The sequence below is a fragment of the Peromyscus leucopus genome, chromosome 12, assembly GCF_004664715.2.
Source record: "Peromyscus leucopus breed LL Stock chromosome 12, UCI_PerLeu_2.1, whole genome shotgun sequence".
In the NCBI taxonomy this organism is placed as follows: Eukaryota; Metazoa; Chordata; class Mammalia; order Rodentia; family Cricetidae; genus Peromyscus; species Peromyscus leucopus.
The window spans coordinates 46,498,388-46,516,760 of NC_051073.1; the positions used below are offsets into that span (position 1 = coordinate 46,498,388).

Consider the following 18,373-nt stretch of genomic DNA (forward strand, 5'->3'; position numbering starts at 1 on the left):
TAACAGTAATTAACAATAAACCCTTCTCATTAAATAGGTTTATATCCTTTCATACTCAATGCTTATATGATAAAGTAAATAATTATCTGCAGCCTCACAGGGAGCTGCATATGCTTCCTATAATTAAACACTTGAGTTTGATTTTGGACAACATGCAGCATATTGCCAATATAGTGTTTGCCTTTTCTTAAATACAGCTAATTTACAAACCCAATAGGTGGCCACTTTTAAGAGGAGGACCTATTATTTTTGTACAGGAACTCTTTTATTAATTACTTAATTAGCTTCACAATATTTGCCATTGTGGTGCTATAATGAAATCTGTTTAGGTAGCCCCCTGCAGCCTACAAGTGGAAACCAGAATGTCCCACATTGCATCTTGCCTTGTTTATAGTTACTCATATAAAATATTGTCTCATTTCTATTCCAAAGTCTAATCGATTCAGCTACTTCCCAAATTATCACACAATTGGTCTCCAGTGGTTATTTCTTTCAGCTTATTTACTCAATGTTTCACAGTTACATTAAAGTGCATGTAATCGTGCTGAAGTCTTTTTTGTTAATATTGCAGCCTTAATTGGAATGTCAGTTCAGTCAGCCAATGCTTATTAAGAAGTTTCAGTACTCATATTTTGTGGTAGTTGCAAGTGATACAAAGCCAGACACAAAGAAGGCCTCTGGTCCTCAAGTCCAAATCACTTTGAAAACTACCTCAGATACAACTTTCAACTTTGAACCCTCAATTTTGAATGTTTTACTAAACACATGACATTCTTTTAGCGGAGTGTTTGTGTGAATATGAAGCTTAACATTTATTTGCCGTCTGTATCTTTGCCTTTTTTAGAGTGAGAATAGTCTAATTTACCCACCAGAATACAACCTCAGAATGTGTCCTTAGGCATTTTGGTTATTGTGCAAGCATCATAGTTTATTTACCCAACTAAGACCTTTTACAGCACAAGGCAATGTAATCTTATGAGACCACTATTGTGGTATGTAGTTAACTAGAACATTATTATGTAATCTGTACTTTTCTCTTTCTGATTTTAAATGAAACATATCTTTAAAAGAGTGAGTGATAGTTTTTTTTTTTTTTCTATTCATTAAATTTCCTTGACTCTCCTCTTATGTTACTGGTAATGAACTGTTAATTCTAAGATTTGTTGCCATTTTCACAAATTACTGCATAGTACTCATTCATACTATTGAGGGAAAAAAAAACTTGTTGAAAATTCTGTTAGCCTCCTTTGTGATGGAAAAGTTTAAAGAGTTTAAGCAAATTATTAAACCAAGTGAACAGTTTTTGAGAAAATGTAAGCGTTTCATAACTTCCGATTAGTGAACATGAGTTATCTCAGACTTTATAGTGCATTTTCAGAATCGATCTTCACTAGATCTTTATTTTCTCACCCCAACCTCCATCAGCACTTTCTTTTTAAAGTAACATGGTTAAAGCTTTTATGACATTTGTGTGTGTGTGTGTGTGTGTGTGTCTGTCTGTCTGTCTGTCTGTCTGTCTGTACACCATGTGCATATATGCACATGGAGATCAGAGAACAAACAGCATTTACTATGTGGGCTCTAGTGGTCTGGTGACCCTCAGCCTTGGCATCATTTACCCACTGAGCCATCTTGTCAGCCCAAGGTTCAACATTCTAATGAAATTCTGAATTGTTTTTTAATTTAGTGGAAACTGATGAAATGGTTTTTTTCCTAATTACCTAAATTAGTGAGTAAAACTATATCTTATGCATATTTGTATTCAAGAAGGAACTGTCATTGCCATATCAATTTACCTCTTCTAGGATTTAAGTAGTCATATTCATAGCCAGCTCCTTTCCTTTCATGGTTTTCTTTGTCTTTTCTACAGTGGAATAGCACGGTTGCGTTTTCAAGCATGTAATTCCGGTTGACTAGTTTCATCACAAACGCTTTTCAGGTTAATATATGGCTTGAAATACTTTTCCATCAAAACCATAAGCCTAATTCAGTGTTTTATCATGTGAAATGGAACTTTGTTTCTATTTTTAAACACCAGCAAGAATAACTCACACCAAGTTATACACTGCATCGCACTGTCCCTACTAACAGGTCTAGGTTTCTGTGAAGGAAAAGTTTTCAAACTAAGGAGGCACAAATTTGAATCACCCCACCACAACTCTGTACAGATTAGCACCACCTCTCCCCTGTGCTCTGTACAGATTAGAACCCTGTTCCCCATACTGATTAGCACCACCTCTCCCCTGTGCTCGGTACAGATTAGAACCCTGCTCTCCATACTGATTAGCACCACACCTCTCCCCTGTGCTCTGTACAGATTAGAACCCTGTTCTCCATACTCATTAGCACCACACCTCTCCCCTGTGCTCTGTACAGATTAGAACCCTGCTCTCCAAACTCATTAGCACCACCTCTCCCCTGTGCTCTGTACAGATTAGAACCCTGTTCTCCATACTGATTAGCACCCCTTCTCTGTTGAGCCCTGACCTGGTTGTGTCTTGCAATTTCTGCCTGCTGATGAGGAAAGTCACAGCTCTAACAGCACTGACGATGGTGGGAGTTCCTTCAGCTCCCCATAGTGGATAGGATTATAAGGTAAATGTGAGTTAGGGCTCTTTTGTAAAATTTTAGATAACTTTCTATATAATCTCTTGACTGACCTAGTAGATGTTATTTCATGTATTTGTACCAGCGTCATCTGTCTGTTCAGACATTCTCAGACTGTTTTATTCTAGACTCTTACCAGGGTTGCCATTTCTCTTCACTCTGTAAATCTAGGCTGGAATAATAAGTAGAAACACTAATGGACATTGAGATAGCACCCCAAACTCAATTAAAATGAAATAAATGGAGAAAACCTTTCATTAATATTAAGGTACATTGTAGATCAAGTTTCCATTTATGTAATGATCTGAAAAACATTTATTGTTTGAGACCCCATTTTAAAGCATTAACATAACAGATTATTGTCTTTTGTTGTAGAATAATACCATTGTCAGATATAAAGAAGGTAAAACATTGTGACAGAGGGTATGCATTTAGTGACAGTACTGGATAACAAAAGAAGCAGCAATTCTTTTTTGTTATTGCTGTCGAAATACAATAGTGGTTAGGGCCAAGAGACGAGAGTCAGCATTACTGAATGCCTCCTATCAGTGAGGAACTGTTTGTAAAGCAAATTTAGGTTAGATTATTTAATCACTTGGACATTTGCAGGAAAAAAAAGTTGAAGGCTATAAGGTGAATTTTGATTTTCATAGAATTTTGGAAATCAGTATTTTAGCAAAAGTTTAGATATGTAGGAGATTTTCATTGAAATCTTAGGATCAATAACTTGTGATTGATATTACTGGAGGATAAATGAGCTTCTCACCTCCAGTGTGAACAGCCTGGCCCCGGATGTCTGGATAGATGGGGCCTATCTCTTGAGGTCTTTCATTCCTGTGAGGATGGATATTGTCCACATGGTTGACCTACATGGCAATTATTACACTTAGCTAGTTTGCTCCAGACTATATACCAAGTCTTCTAGCATTACTTCTTTTCCCTGCCTTCTCTGTAATTTCCTTCCTAGTAACCTTGTCATAACAAATGACAAGTCTTTCCAGTGTCTCTTAAAAGCTGAATCAGATCAAATGATTGATGAGGTACCAAGTTCCAAGGACATATAGGCATCTTTACACCCTGAGGCTGCTTTTGCGTCTGACCTTACTTGCTTGCTGTCCATAGCTTATGTTGGCTTGGTGTTTTATATGAATAAATTTATGTGTTATTTTTTTTCTCAGTCATTCACACTTTTAGCCTTCCTGATCCGCATATACCTGACTAGTAGTCTAGTGTTATATCTCAGTGATGAAGTGCTACTAAGCATGTCTGAGGCTCTGGGTTCAATCTCCAGCAACAAACAAAAGTTAAAAAATAAAAATGTTATATGTGTGTATTAAACATTTACATTGAGTTTAAGAGTCTGCACAATTCATATTGTGATACAGAGTATTGCCCTTCATAGTAAATTGTCTAAAACATCCCCAATATTCCAGACCTTTCTCTTGCACTCTTCTTGTCTACTCATAGGAAACTTGCTGTTCTATAGACTCATTGCAAAACCATTTTTCATGCTTGACTTAGGGCCAGGATTGTAGACCAGGTATAAACAGAAATGCTTGTATAGTTAGCTGGGGACTGTAAGCAGTATAAAAGGAGGGACTCTGATTCACCCTCTTTCTATTTCCAATGTCTAAGAAGACTCTGTCTTCTGGTCAGTGCTCACCGAGTCTTTGCAATGAAGGTGCACAGGATGGAGACGAGAATAATGATTTTATGTGCTGATTGTTGGTGCCCTATGCTATCTTCAGCATTATCATGAATTAGTGTAAGCTGGCCTTCATTAGTATCATCAACTGATAATTTATCAGGATGACAGTATGATTTTCATTACACTTGATTTTCACTAAAACCAATCATCCAGTGATTCTTAACAATGTTACTAGTGAAGGATGTATCAAAAAACTGAATATGAGGAGGAGAACACTGAAGGAGCAAGAGATTTAAGTACAAACCATCCAGTGTCTTTCAACTAGGGCTTTCTGCTTAGAAAATTTTAACTACCAAAAAAATAAAAGATCATTTTATTTCTCATGATAAATTTATTAATAAGTTTGTTTGAAAGTCTTTGGTCACTGCAAATGACTGTTCATCTGGTACATCTACCCCATGTGCCTTTTACTGAGGCATGATAATGATGCATGTGACTGCTTCTTGCCTTTTCACCCCTGCCTGCCATTTATCACTTTCTATCTTCAGACAGTAGGCAAAGTTGTCCGCCTCAGCTTAATAGTTAAATTCCCCATTCACAAGGCTTCACTGTGGTAGTGTATCTTCTTACGTCAACGTTGATGCTTCCAAATTCATTCTGCTATACAATTGTAAATTCATTTGGCTCTGGCCTTGTGTCTCATTTTACTTCTTTATTTTTTAAGACAAATAGAACTAGACACTAGAGAGGTGGCTCAGTGGTTAAGAGTCTTTGCTGTTCTAGCAAAGGACCAGAGTTCAGTTCCTAACACCCACTTTGGGCTGCATGCAACCGTCTGTGGCTGTACTTTCCTTACACCTCTGGCCTCCAAGGGCAGTGTGCAGATAATCACACACAGACATATATACATGTAATTCAAATAAAATAAAAAATTTAAAGTATTTTAATTAAAAAAGTATTGCTAGACTTTAGGGGCCTGTGTGCTTATTTTTCACTCACATCCCTATGTATCAATAGGTAAATTTATATCTTATACATAAAACTCAGAAAATGAGTTAAGATAGCACTGGGATAAATATCATTCATTGTTTATTAACACTACATTATAGCTTTTATTTATGTAACATAGTGAAATAGTGGGAACATTATTTAGATTAGGTATTCTTTCCTTACACCTTCCCTCAAAAGGGTACCTTTTACCCCTTGTCTAAAAGCTATTTAGAGCTTGTATTGAACTACATTACCATCTTAAAAGGCAAACCTGTGAGAGTGAAAGAATTGTGTTAGCTGGTCTTGGGAATGTATGCCTATAACCTCAGTACTTGGGAGACTGAAGCAGAGAATTGTGAATTCAGAACCAGACTACATAACCAAACTGTCTCAAAAAGAAATGTGTTAGTGAAATAATCCAGTAGTGGTATTTGAAGAATACATAGGAAATAGTTTTTTAAAATTAAACAATGTAGTTCTGGGAATGTGTAATGGATATTAGGAAAGAGGTAGTAGATTTAGGAGAAGGGATAAAATGAGGAAGAAACATTAAAAAATGGTGAAAGATTTTGTAAGTGAAGATTGAAAAACTTTCAAGTTAAACATAAAGCTTATGATTGATTACAACATGTCACATCAGAGTTTGTTCATATCTGCCATCCTGGGTGCTCATTAAAAAATATTGACAGGTATGTATAGATGGAGGAATTGGAGCTGATGCCCAAGGATGGCTAAGTAGAAATACATCTTGATCCCAGGTCATCAGACTGCATCCACTGCTCTTTCTTCTACTTAACCCCCTGTCTAAAAGTAACCAAAATATTGGTCAGCTAGCCTGCCTTGCTCCCTTTCTACTTCATCTGGGTTCCTTTATTTCATAGTTAAAAATTTTACTTTGTGTGCATTTGCCTTACAAGAACACTAAGGCGGAGATTTATTTTTTGTAAAACCATCCTTAGCAGGATAAGTTAACCAGTTGACAGAATCTGGTTGCTGGGCCTGGTGTTAGCTCATGCTCTGAAATGTATACTAAAGTGTCCTTTAAGTAGGTGCTGGGGGCTGGAGAGATTGAGACTGGGGTTCAACTCCCAGTATCCATATGGAAGCTCACAATCATCTCTAAATCCAGTTCCAGGGCATTCACTCCATAGCCTCATAGGCACCAGGCATACAAGCGGTACAAAAACATACATGCAGGCAAAACACCAGTTTGGGGGGAAAAAGTTTAACACACACACACACACACACACACACACACACACACACACAAATTAAAGCTTTAAGAGAAGAAACAGGTATTATGCTGCGCACTGTTGACAATAACCAAAGCTAGTACTATGCTGTCTGTTAAGGCTCACAGAGAACACTGCTCTGTGCTTAGTGACTGCAACCTAATGTGGAAGGGCCAGAATTTTATCCCCGCCTTTTCCACCCTCAAAGCCCTTGACTCTTCCTAGTACAAAAGCCTCCTCTACCCCCAAAGTCAGGCAACTTTTTAAGAAAGAACGAGAACAACAAGAAGAGTAGAACATCCAAAGTGTCTGGTCTCTGTATTCTCAGCCCACAAGTTAGATAACTCTGCCCTGTCTCTAGATCTCTGTGTATGGTGCTGTCATCTCTAAGGAAAGCCACTAAAGTCATAGAATGTGGTTTTCTCAGTCATAGTCTGAATGAGCGAAAGGGTGAATCTTGTTGAATTTCTTGGTCTGGATGTTAATTAAACCTGCTGTCCATTTGTTTATAGTATAAAGATGCATTTATGAAAGCAAATCCTGGCTACAGATGGTGTCCTACTACAAACAAGCCTGTAAAATCTCCAACACCCACTGTCAATCCACGGAAGAAACTTTGGGCCTTCCCATCTGACTCTTCAAGAGACTTGCCAACCCCCAAGAAGGCAAAGACGGAAGAAATTCCTCAGCTTAACTTTGGAATGGCTGGTAAGTTAACACAATTTGCACCTGTTTTTAAAGAACAGAACAACACACTGAGTGTTTTTGAACAAATTATACATATTTGAAGAGACCTAAAATTCTGACCAGGATGAAGCACTGGCAAAAATATAGCACATCATGAGGTATTAGGGAATGGTATACAAAGAATGTACATGTAACTGAAGACATGGGGCCAACTTGTAAATGCCATGAGATTCTGATATTTGGCAGTGTGGAAATGTCAAGTGCTATGGGATGTCTTTCTGTATGCTGTTGATGTGTGTTACTCCCATTGGCTAATAAATAAAGCTGCATTGGCCTATGGCAGGGCAGGATGGAGCCGGGCAGGAGAATCCAAGAGAGATAGTGAAAGGAGAAAGGAGAGTTAGAGGAGATGCCAAACTGCCATTCAAGGAGTAACATGTAATGCAATGCAGGTAAAGCCATGGAACATGTGGTGATACATAGATTAATAGTTATGGACTAAGTTAAGTTGTAAGTAGCTAGCTAGCAAGAAGCCTGAGCCAATAGACCATAGAATTTGCAATTAATATTAATCCTCGAATGATTATCTTGTAGGCAGCTGCAGGACCGTGGGGCTAGATAGGACCAGAGAAACTTCTGCTACATTTAACAGCAATTTAGAGCTTGTCAGGAGTGTAGGGAATTTTATATTAACAAAATAGGTGTGTCGCCCACTCCCCGCCTTTCTCTGTCTCTCCCTCACACACTTCTCCCTTACTATTAAGCAGAGTAAGCACTGAGTTATGGGTATTTAAAAAGCCAAAAATTACATAGATCATCTGAGTATCTGATACACCAAGGACAAGCCTGTGAACAAATCCATCGAAATCTGAGATGGATCAATGGATGTGTCTTAAAGAGAACCCCCAGCCTCCCCCTCCTCCCATCCCCATTAATGTTTGCCCTGAGCAAACTTAAAATTCCAGATGGTGCCATTTGCTGTTTTACTCTTTGGGTGGTAAGGAATGCTAATGTGTTTATGACCATGAAATAAACCATTTACATTCTTGCCCAGAATGGCTAGGTCTTCCCTCCTATTCAGTGTAACCTTCCAAAAGAGGATTTTGCCAGGAAGAAATTGGGAGGTTGAATAAGGCAAAAGCAGGGAAGTTCATGCTGAGCTTGAGTTCCTATACCATATTACAAGAAAATATTCTTCAGAGTCCTAAACTTTTACACTAGAGGAAGGGAGTAGGGATGCATTTGAGCCATACTGTGATAGTAAATGCTTTTAAATGGCCAGTAATTTGCATAAGCCTTCATAGCTCAATGTTTGGCTCATAATATGAAAAGTATATGTGATAGTGTATGAATGCCAGAAAAATGAAACAACATATTGCAGTATCTTTGGGAAACAAAATCTTCAGGTGATTGTTGAGTGCAGTGTCTGTGGTGTAATTCCAGAGGAGCTCCCAACATGTGTCCCAGAAAAACCAAAACAGACCTGTTCATGTGTTAGCTGTCACTCTGCACAGTTTTAGCTTCAACCCACTTGTTACTAGTCTGTCTTTGTGAACTGTTTGGATTTCCCAGATTGTGGTGTCTTAAGGAACATTCTCTAAGACCAAGAGAAGATGTAGAGACGAGTGAAGTCGAAACGCTCTTTGATTGTCATTTAACATCTATTGCTAGTCTCTCAATTCTAAATCTAAGGTAGTGTCTATAGAGTTTTTGTTTTGAGTTTTTTTTAATGCAGTTGTTCATTACAAACCAATCAATAATTGTATGTAAATACGTCTTTTAGTAATGATGTTTCTGACATTAATTAATCTACCTTTTACCTACAAAATAGAAGTAGACATAAGAAATATATAGGTCAGCTTTTAAAAACAGCACTCTTTGAAGAAAATCCAGGAAAGACAAACACCTTGATGGCATTTGCCTCAGTAATAATGGCCTGTGTCATGTGTTGAAACTTCATGGCCAGAGCTTGCTCTCTGCTTTAATATTTTGAGTTGTGTCCCTTTTCAACAAGATGAAAGTGAACCAAATTACCTTTGATTAAAAAAACAACAACTGGTGTTTAGCTATCTGAACATAGGGAATACAAAAGGAATTTTAAAGGCCAGTTTAACACAGAATCTATTTTGTTTTATTCTTGTTTGCTCAGTAGTCCTTGGCATGCCACATTTTGCAATTTAGAATAATCTAACTTTGTCAAATAAATGATTTCCAAGGAAGGAAAGATATGTAGAATTTGATATACTACAAATCTTCAATAAAGGCAAAGTATTCTATTTATGTGAATGTATTTTTGATAGTTTTAAATAGCATTATGTAAGTGATAGAAAAATGATAATTTCTTGGCTTATCCTTTAGGGTGAATAGTAAAGTTCTTACAAAGTCACATTTGGTATATAACTTGAATTATCATGTAATCGTATTCCTATTTTACTTTGTAATTTGAACTGCACATTTTTATCTCTCTAATGCTGTCACTCAGCCCTGGTTCCTACGATGACAGCTGTAAAAGTGTTTCACTCTCAGGCATCCTAAACGCTTATTTTCCGCTAGATTCGTTTCCCCTCTTGACGTTTCACTTTTAAATAAACATAAGTATATGTTTTATCGGGCACAATAGTTCTTAAACTTAATGTTTAATTGAAAGTAGACCTTTTAAAAGCACTGCAGGGCTTTGTTTCACCAGAGTAGCCAGTGTTTGTGTTGTGTGTGTGTGTGTGTCCTCCTGCATGGCTGCCTGCTAGTGTTGGGCTTCCTTAAGTCACCATCATTTGATGACAGAGGTCTCTCTAATTACTTCATGGCCTCCTTGTCTTTTATTTCTCCCCCTCCTCCTCTTCGTGTGTGTGTGTGTGTGTGTGTGTGTGTGTGTGTGTGTGTGTGTGTGCATGTGCGTATGTATTTATGTCTATCTCAGAACCTTTTCTCAATTAATATATATATATATACAAGGTGTGATCAAAGTTGTTTCCTGAGTTCTCAGGGCAGACTGAACAAAGCTCTACTTCAGGGCATACATTTAAACAGAAATGTCTTCGGGCTCCTTATATACCCTATCCTGAAGCTAAAATGCATGCCTTGAAAGCTGTGTCCACCAGAGACACACAGCTGCTTTCACATGTGTTCTTTCCTTGGTTCTTTAAACGCTAGCCTTTGAGACAGCCTTAGAGAGTAAAGGTTTCTGATGAAAATGCCACCTGGAGCATAGATCTACCACGTTATTGTTTTATTTTGTCTTTCTGCACCAGTTTACTGTTGAAAGAATGAGACCAAAAAAGTTCGCTAACCAAAATACATTAGTTTGAAATGTATTTCAAGTTATTTTAGCAAGAGTCTGATTACCCTGAAGATCTATAATGTCTAAAACATATCTGTTATTTTAAATTTATTTTGAAAGTTTTAAAGAGATTTTTTTAAAAGCCCCCTAGAATTTGGAGGCCGTTATGAAATCTCTCTCTCAATCTCGTGTTCCCTGATAGCCTAGTTCTTTTGACCAAACCAGATTCCACATGGCAGAAATATCAATTTGAGATTAGCAGTCTAAGCTTCTCAGAAGACAAACATGAGTACACTTCTGTTTAAAAAAAAAAGAAAAAGAAAGAAAGAAAAATAGAGAAAGAAAAAAAGGGCTCCTTAAAGTATGTGAATTAAGCACATACATACCAGGTTATAGAAAGAAAGAATTTTGAAATTTTTCCATAAAATTTATATGTGGGTTGTTTGGATTTCTGCCCTTATGAATATCCTTTTTCATTCTGTATGGTTGTATTGCTTCCTGCTTCTGAGTTAATTTTTGTGTTTGATCTTTAGATCCTACTCAGATGGGAGGCCTGAGCATGCTGCTGTTAGCTGGAGAACATGCTCTTGGAACGGCAGAGGTAAGCCAGGCCCTTAGTCCCTTGTTGCCCTTCATGCTGCTCCATCTGTGCTTCAGCACATAGACATCTGCATTCCGGTCACCTTCTTGCTGCCCTTCCACCATTTACAGCTCACTGAGGAAGTTTACCTGAGTGTCTAATGTGTTAAGGGTGGCAGAAGTGATATATACACAAGCCAAAAGGACAAAAACACTGCTCCATTGCAGAGTCTGCAAATGTTTGAACCTAGGAGAAAAAAATACAGTGCAGTCCATTGTCATTTGTTGTGTCCATGTTATGGGTATGTAGATTGCATCCTAAAATAAATTCACTATTCAACACCATTCCCTGTTTGTTCTCATTTAGACTTGCTAGTGGGAAGGTGACGGTAAAAATATGAGACTGTCTATCTCTCTAGTATCCAAATAATTCCAAACTCCACTTTGAACATCTGGAATTCAGCATTGCAAAACTGTTTCATCCTTTAAAATAGAAAAGGAAAAGGACCCAGGGCCCTCATGACCTTGTTTCTATGATCTAGTTATTAGTCTGCTTTTGCTAAACATTTTAGATTTGATTCTGCTCAACTGCGGCAGTTAACCATACATAATCTGCATTTGTGGCATCTTCTATTTTGTAGACCCACTTAACAGCGATCAGTTAAATTAACCTGCAGGTCATGTTATTTTGCTACATTCTGGGTCTTCACAAGGAAAGTTTCCATTCAAACCAACATAGCTGTTTGGAACAAAATAGCAAGAGTGATTAATATTCCCATGGAAAATGAATCCAGTACCAAACCTGTCTCTAATATTAGTATTACTTCTTTGGAAGCATACTGCAAATATTCTAAGTCATTTTTCTTTCTTTTTCATATTCTTGCTGTTAAGTCTGTTCAGTTTTATTACAAGCCTGTGCTGTTTACTGTTTTAAACTTTGAGTTGACTATATAGATTACAGTTAAAATCTGTTCAACTATACAGGCTATTTATACTATGGTGCTGTTGTTATTTATAGTTTATATGTGGCATACAGAGTTGTTGAGTATATATTAAATTTAACAAATTTGTTTCTTTTCATTTTAATGTAGCATGAGTATTAATTTATTTTTAAGTATTTATGTTGTGTAAATCTTCCACTGAAAAACATGTGCATGTGACTCCGAGCTTTTGCAGCTCATTATTGAGCATATTTTCAGCTCCTAACAGCAGCATTGTTGTGCACCGTTTCCATCCCTAACACATAGTATGACCTCAGGGCAAAGCACACTCTCTTGAGCACAGAGTAGTCTAAATGTTCCGCAGGTAGATGTGATCACAGAGTAGACTATTTAGCAGTCTGACTCCTGACCATTGCAAAAGTCAGCATCCCTTCTCCTCACGGATTCAGTTGTATTTTATTCCTGCTAACTTTTAGCATTCTTTTACCACTTCAGAACAAATATAAACAATTGATTGTTGTATATCTTTTGGGTGCTAGTAAGAAAAAGGAAGTTAATTTTTTCCATTGCTTAAAGTTTTACCACTTAGGCTCTTTTTAGTACGTTCTGCTTCCTTTAAAAGACATAGCATCATCTGACACATAGCGTAAGCACTGCAGCGATGGACTTTTTTGCCCTAATGAAGTGGGAGCATTTTGAGAACTCTCCAGATAAAGATGCAAACAGTGCAGGAGCAGGTACCTATCATTACAGCCTCAGGAATCCAGCTTTGTGTTCTTGTCCCCTCTCCTCATCTCAAGAGATATTTAGGTCAGTACTGAAAATAATTGAGCTATTAGAAAAGTAAAGTAGTAAAAACTTAAGTAAAATATTACCTCCAATACCATCAGAGAGATTTACTTTTAGAGACCAATAGACTTCAGTTAGTCCATAGATTTCTACCTTTCCATTGTTTTATTGCAAATATGTAGACTTGGTAAGTAGAATTTCTGTATAGGTAGATTATCATAAGATAAACACAATAAATATGTATTCAGTTTTTCCTATGAAAATTAAGCTAAAATTAAAATAATTCAGAAATTTCATATTTTCTGAGAATATAATCTGCTTTTACTATTTTGTTTGACTAATCAAAGTGACATCTTCCAAAAAGAATACTACCGAAAGGTATAATCACAAAGGCGTTTAAAGTGCCACGATAGAGTCTTTATTTTGAAGTCTTAGAGGGAAGGGGAGGGGACTTTTATTTTTCATTGGAGTGCTGGGATTAAAGGCATGAGCCACTATCACCCGGCAAGAGAATGCTTTTCTAAGTGTGGAATTTAATATAGGAAATAGATTTTCTTAAATAATACAGGTATTTTCTTTACTGTAACCGAAATGATAGATTTCTGCTGAAAAGTTTCTATGGCCACTACAGTGTCATAGGTCTACTTGATGTACCCTTGCAATTATAGACAGTTTAGTTTCTCGAGATGTCACTGGGCAAATTATACTGATGTTTGCATTTGTTTTCCTCAGTCTTCCAATTTTCAGGCTGCCATGATAGATCTACGGCACTATCAGTTGGGCATTTTTTTATTTTTTTTATTTATTTTATTTTATTTTATTTTGGTTTTTCGAGACAGGGTTTCTCTGTGTAGCTTTGCGCCTTTCCTGGAACTCACTTGGTAGCCCAGGTTGGCCTCGAACTCACAGAGATCCGCCTGGCTCTGCCTCCCGAGTGCTGGGATTAAAGGCGTGCGCCACCACCGCCCAGCTTACTTGGGCATTTTTATGTACTGCTGTTTCTGAGCCAAGCAATGCTTGGCTGTAGTAAGCTGGAGTCCTTAGCAAATTTAAAGGGTGAATTTTGTTTTATAAATCTGATGTTTTGTAGTTCACACAAATAATAGTCTTCATACCCATATTATATTATATGTAAATACTTGAACTATTTGGTACAAATTTTTAAGAGCAGTATTTATTATAGAATTTATTGATTTGAAAAGAAAAATTGATATACCGAACAAGACAAGGACAGAAAGGAATGAATCCTGGCTCATAACACAGCAAGTCCGTGTCTTCTGAGTGCTTGTAAGAGACTGCGTAGGTCTCCTTAGGAAATGACCCTGTCGTTGTCAAAGAAATGGAAGGGTATGAGAGGACATTGTGGCAAGTTATTTAAATTAGAAGTCAAATCAAGTTGCGTAGAAAAACCCTCTGGAGCTGTAGAAGTGAACCAGTCTAAATGAAACACTCAGAGATTTAAGTGAATTCAATGTTGTTTAAAAGAACAGGAAATAAAAAGGCAGAAGAAACGAAAGTAATATTCTTTTCATTAGATTCTCAGTAGAAGAGGCAGCTAGAGAGTTAAATTCTTAGTATCAGTGAGTTATTGGAAGATAAAGATGCAAGTAAAGTGAAATATTTGATCTGGAATTACTAAAAGTAATCTTCAAGACGGAGTTTTCCATTATTTGTGCTAGTCTAAAAAATGTAAAACTAAATTAAAATTTAAAAATAAAAGCTGGGAGTGTTACGATTCAGAGATTATGTGGAAAAGACAACTATTCAGTACAAAATGTATAAAGTAGTTGGATTAATCTTGGCAAGGACAACATTTGCTATTGTACCCAAGTGGGCAAAAAAGTCATCTTGGCTAGAACAGAAGCAAGCAAAATGGAAAATAAGAGAGATTAGGAAGAGCACTCATCACTGCTGAGGGAAGGCAGGTCTATTCAGTTCAATAACTGAAGCCAGTGTTAGCGGTGTGTGAGATTTACCTTAAACTTTGGGTCTCTAGTTTTTGAATGCTTGGTTCTTTGGTGGAACAAGTAGATATCACAGTACATCTTTGATCTAGCCACTTTTTGCCTTGCCTTCCATTCTATCCAGATAAGCGAATAATAATGCCTGCATCCTGTAACTCTTGAGGCTACTGCAAAGATTAATTAAATAAAATCTGTAAGGCATTTTTTACTCCCTGAAAATTCTTGTAAGTATACAGGCTCATCGCCATAAGTTATTCTAGGCATGTCATATTTAATTCAAAAGCTTATATTATATCTATTACTCCTGCAGGCTGCAGTGTGCCTTGCCATCACCAGCATGCATGCATCTATCATGTGTACACACACACACACTCACACGCACACACACACACAGTTCCTTATTCATGAAACCTTGGAAGAATTTACAATTCTAATTTATTCTCTTCACCATCACTAGGTGATCAAGAAAAGACGACTTAATTTAGTTTATATTAGCTAAGCTAGGTTAGTAGAAGAGGAGCTAGTAGATGGAGGTACACCCCCTTATCCAGTGAGGCCATACTACAGAAAACCTTGGCAGTAGTGAACATGTGCCATCATTTTGTACGTTTAGTCAGATAAAGAGTATTCGTGGAATGTCTTTGGTGTGTAAGGCATGTCAGGGAATAGACCATACACAAATACCTGCCCTTTATGCAGCTGATACCTGTTAAGGCCCAAGTTTTTAAAGAAAGCTAATCCTTCACATGAACTTTTGACATCACGGAGAAGCCTCTTAATTTTCATTTTTCAACTGACAACCTGCATGTTTATAAAAGAAAAAGTGAAGGTCTGATTGAAATTTGAAAATTATATACTTCGTTTCTTGAAACAATATTAATCTTTCACCTCCTTCAGAATGTTGATGATTTCTTGAGCTAAGCAATATTTTTCTCCCTAATCCTTAAAATACTTACTGTCAACTTTGTATGTATTATAGCACTTAATTGTTTTTAGGTTTATTGTAAGTTTATGATAAAAGTTTCATCTTATTATTTTTTTTCATTTACTAAGTTATTAAATGGACTTTAAAAAACTTAGGATGAGGAATAAGAAGATTTTAAGTGAATTCTATGGAGTAAACTATTACAGACAACTTTCCTTCACTCCTGCTTCCTTTCAAAGTGCTGCTCTTAAGTGCTTGGGTAAGAATAGCCTCCTTAGCAGTCTTGTGAGTTAAGTTTTGACTACCTTATGGATACATATTAAACCATCAGGGAGGTGCCAGGGCAGAAAGGTTAAGTAGCTGCCCATTGTAGTCTAGCTGCAGTGCCAGAACTGAGCTTGCGCTGCAGCAGACCTAGCCAACCTTTGTGTAGCACCCAGGAGACTTGGTGATTCAGTTCCACCTAACTAGCCTCAACTCTGGCCACTTCTCTTATGCCCTGTGTTTCCCATACTAGAGCTAGCAGCAGCTGCAGACAAGACATTTTGAGATTGCTTCAAGTTAGACATAGGACTAAGCCCTTCACATTGGTTAACTCATTTTGTCCTCCCAGGAATCCTGTCGTGTCTGTTCCTAGTTGCATTCCCCATGGCCATAGAGTGAGTGGATCAATACTAGGATTTAAACCCAGCTGATTTCCACTAAATGAAGAGATATGCAAAACCCAAGCCAAAGAATAGTTGATTGCACTGATATAGTTAAAATGATCCTATCCCCATTTTTAAACACTGAATTCTAACTTTGTTTAAATACTGATTTAGATAAAATTAAAGTTTTCACTTTTATTTCTGATATCAGTGGAATAGGAAAAATTCTTTTTTTACTCATCAGTATACCTTGAGTTAATTTGATATGTGCCTGTCTTATACTAGTATGCTTGACTATTCAAGGAGACTTAAACCCATTAGATTCCATTATCTTGTTTCATCTCCTGGTCCTTACCTATCATAGCTTTTATCCTCTTTTCATGGGTTTATAGCTTCTAAATACACTTTGTAGGACATGTGCTATGTTTAAATTCTACAGTAGAATGGAAGTAGGTGACCAGAGGGTTTTTTTTTTCTTCCTCTTTATAAGTCTCCCCCTTTGTTACTTTGTAGACAGTACTGCCCATCTTGCCAAGGAGCCCAGCTTCTCCCATCAGTAGTGGGGCTCAAAGCCCAGGTAGTCAGGCCCTTTTCCCTAATCTGTGCTGGGAGTCATAGCTGTTTAAAAATGGCAAGAAGACAGCGTGGCTTCCCACTTAATCAGATAAGGAAATTGAGGCAGTCCTTTGTCTCAACTTTTACTACAGTTGTCTGTATAAACAGGATGGAGTGTCCTGTGCTCTTTCTTGTATGAGCTCAGCTGCACAGACTGTGATAATAGGAAAACTTTATCCATGGAGTGGAGACAGGATTCTGGTGGCCTGGATACCCTGAGTGAATCTAGGTGTTCCCACCCCACCCCATTTACCTGATGATATAACAGGTTGTAGGAAGCATGGGACCCTCAGGTCTGTTGGCTCTGCTTCCCATGGTAGCCTAGTGCTAGTGCCGTAAACTGGTGTCAGACAGACATTCAGACACACTCCTCTCATCCCATGAAGTATGCATACTCCTTGCCCCCATCAAGGCTTCCTCCTCTCACTTCTCTCTCCACTAACTTACTATAAAGATACAGGTGTAGTTTGACCCTTCTGCTAATGCCCTGACATCCTTCCAGACAATTACTGAGGACTGGCAAGTGCTCCCTCTAACTTAATTGGGGCTCCACATCTTTGCAGTTTTATTTCCCCTACCTGCTAATTGGCCTCCTGCCTCCAGTTCCTCCCAGCCTAGGTTGTCCTGCATGCCTCTGACATAATTACCTAACTGCGCATCTCTCATCATGCTATTCCTCTAACTAAAATCTTCGACTAGCCCTCTATTTCCTCCAGCCTGCTTCCCAGACAACAGAATCCCAGTTTTGTCAGCCCGATTCATCTCCCACTACACTTAGATGGCATCTTATTCTTTACCCACACTGGGAAAGTCACCATTTCCCAAAACCACCTCAAAGTGGGACCTCTGTACATCCTCACCTGCCGTGGCTTTGTCATTCTCACTCTTCCTCTGAGGGAAAGTCCTCCTTTCTTTCCAAGCATATCTCAGAGATTCCTTTGCCTCCCTCCACCCACACCTGAAAGGATTTGTCTCTGTGTTCCCTCCCCTCTAGTAAGCTTTCACTGTATATTTCTGCAATGTAGCTATCCCCTTCACTTGAGCTGCAAACAGACGCAGGGTCTGGCACTTTCCCTAAGTCATCATTTTGCTCCCAATTTTACACTGGACGCAAGTGGCATTTAAACTTCCTAATGGCACCAGTCCCCACAGCTGGTACCTAGTGCTTGTTGAACAAGTGACAGAGAAATAAATATTTGACCTGGCAAGAGTGAGAATATGTGGTTGATCTACAATGTGCACTTGCTCCTTGGTTGACTGTTATCACAGTGCCAAGGACTGTGCAGCGCTGGCTTTGTGCTTTGCACAGTATGAACAGCCCTTGATACCTAGCTTCATAAGCCACCGGTAGTCATAACTGGCTCAATCATACTGGACCTGTGATTTCTCACTATCTGATTTGCTCTTGTGGGGAAAAAAATGTTACTTACTTTGTCATAGTTCGTTATTATGCTCATCATTTCCCTTCCTTC

At 37.9% G+C, this 18,373-nt stretch overlaps 1 protein-coding gene across 9 annotated transcripts in view; it reads left to right on the plus strand.

The window, feature by feature from the left end:
* The window catches only part of Bbx (BBX high mobility group box domain containing), a 246,912-nt gene that overhangs the window by 165,323 nt on the left and 63,216 nt on the right, over window positions 1-18,373 (plus strand). For all 9 annotated transcript variants that reach the window (XM_028867474.2, XM_028867477.2, XM_037209718.1 and 6 more), the window contains 2 exons: window positions 6,990-7,185; window positions 10,975-11,042. In XM_028867474.2, the coding sequence (XP_028723307.1) occupies window positions 6,990-7,185; window positions 10,975-11,042 (264 nt within the window). The remainder of the gene's footprint in view (window positions 1-6,989; window positions 7,186-10,974; window positions 11,043-18,373) is intronic.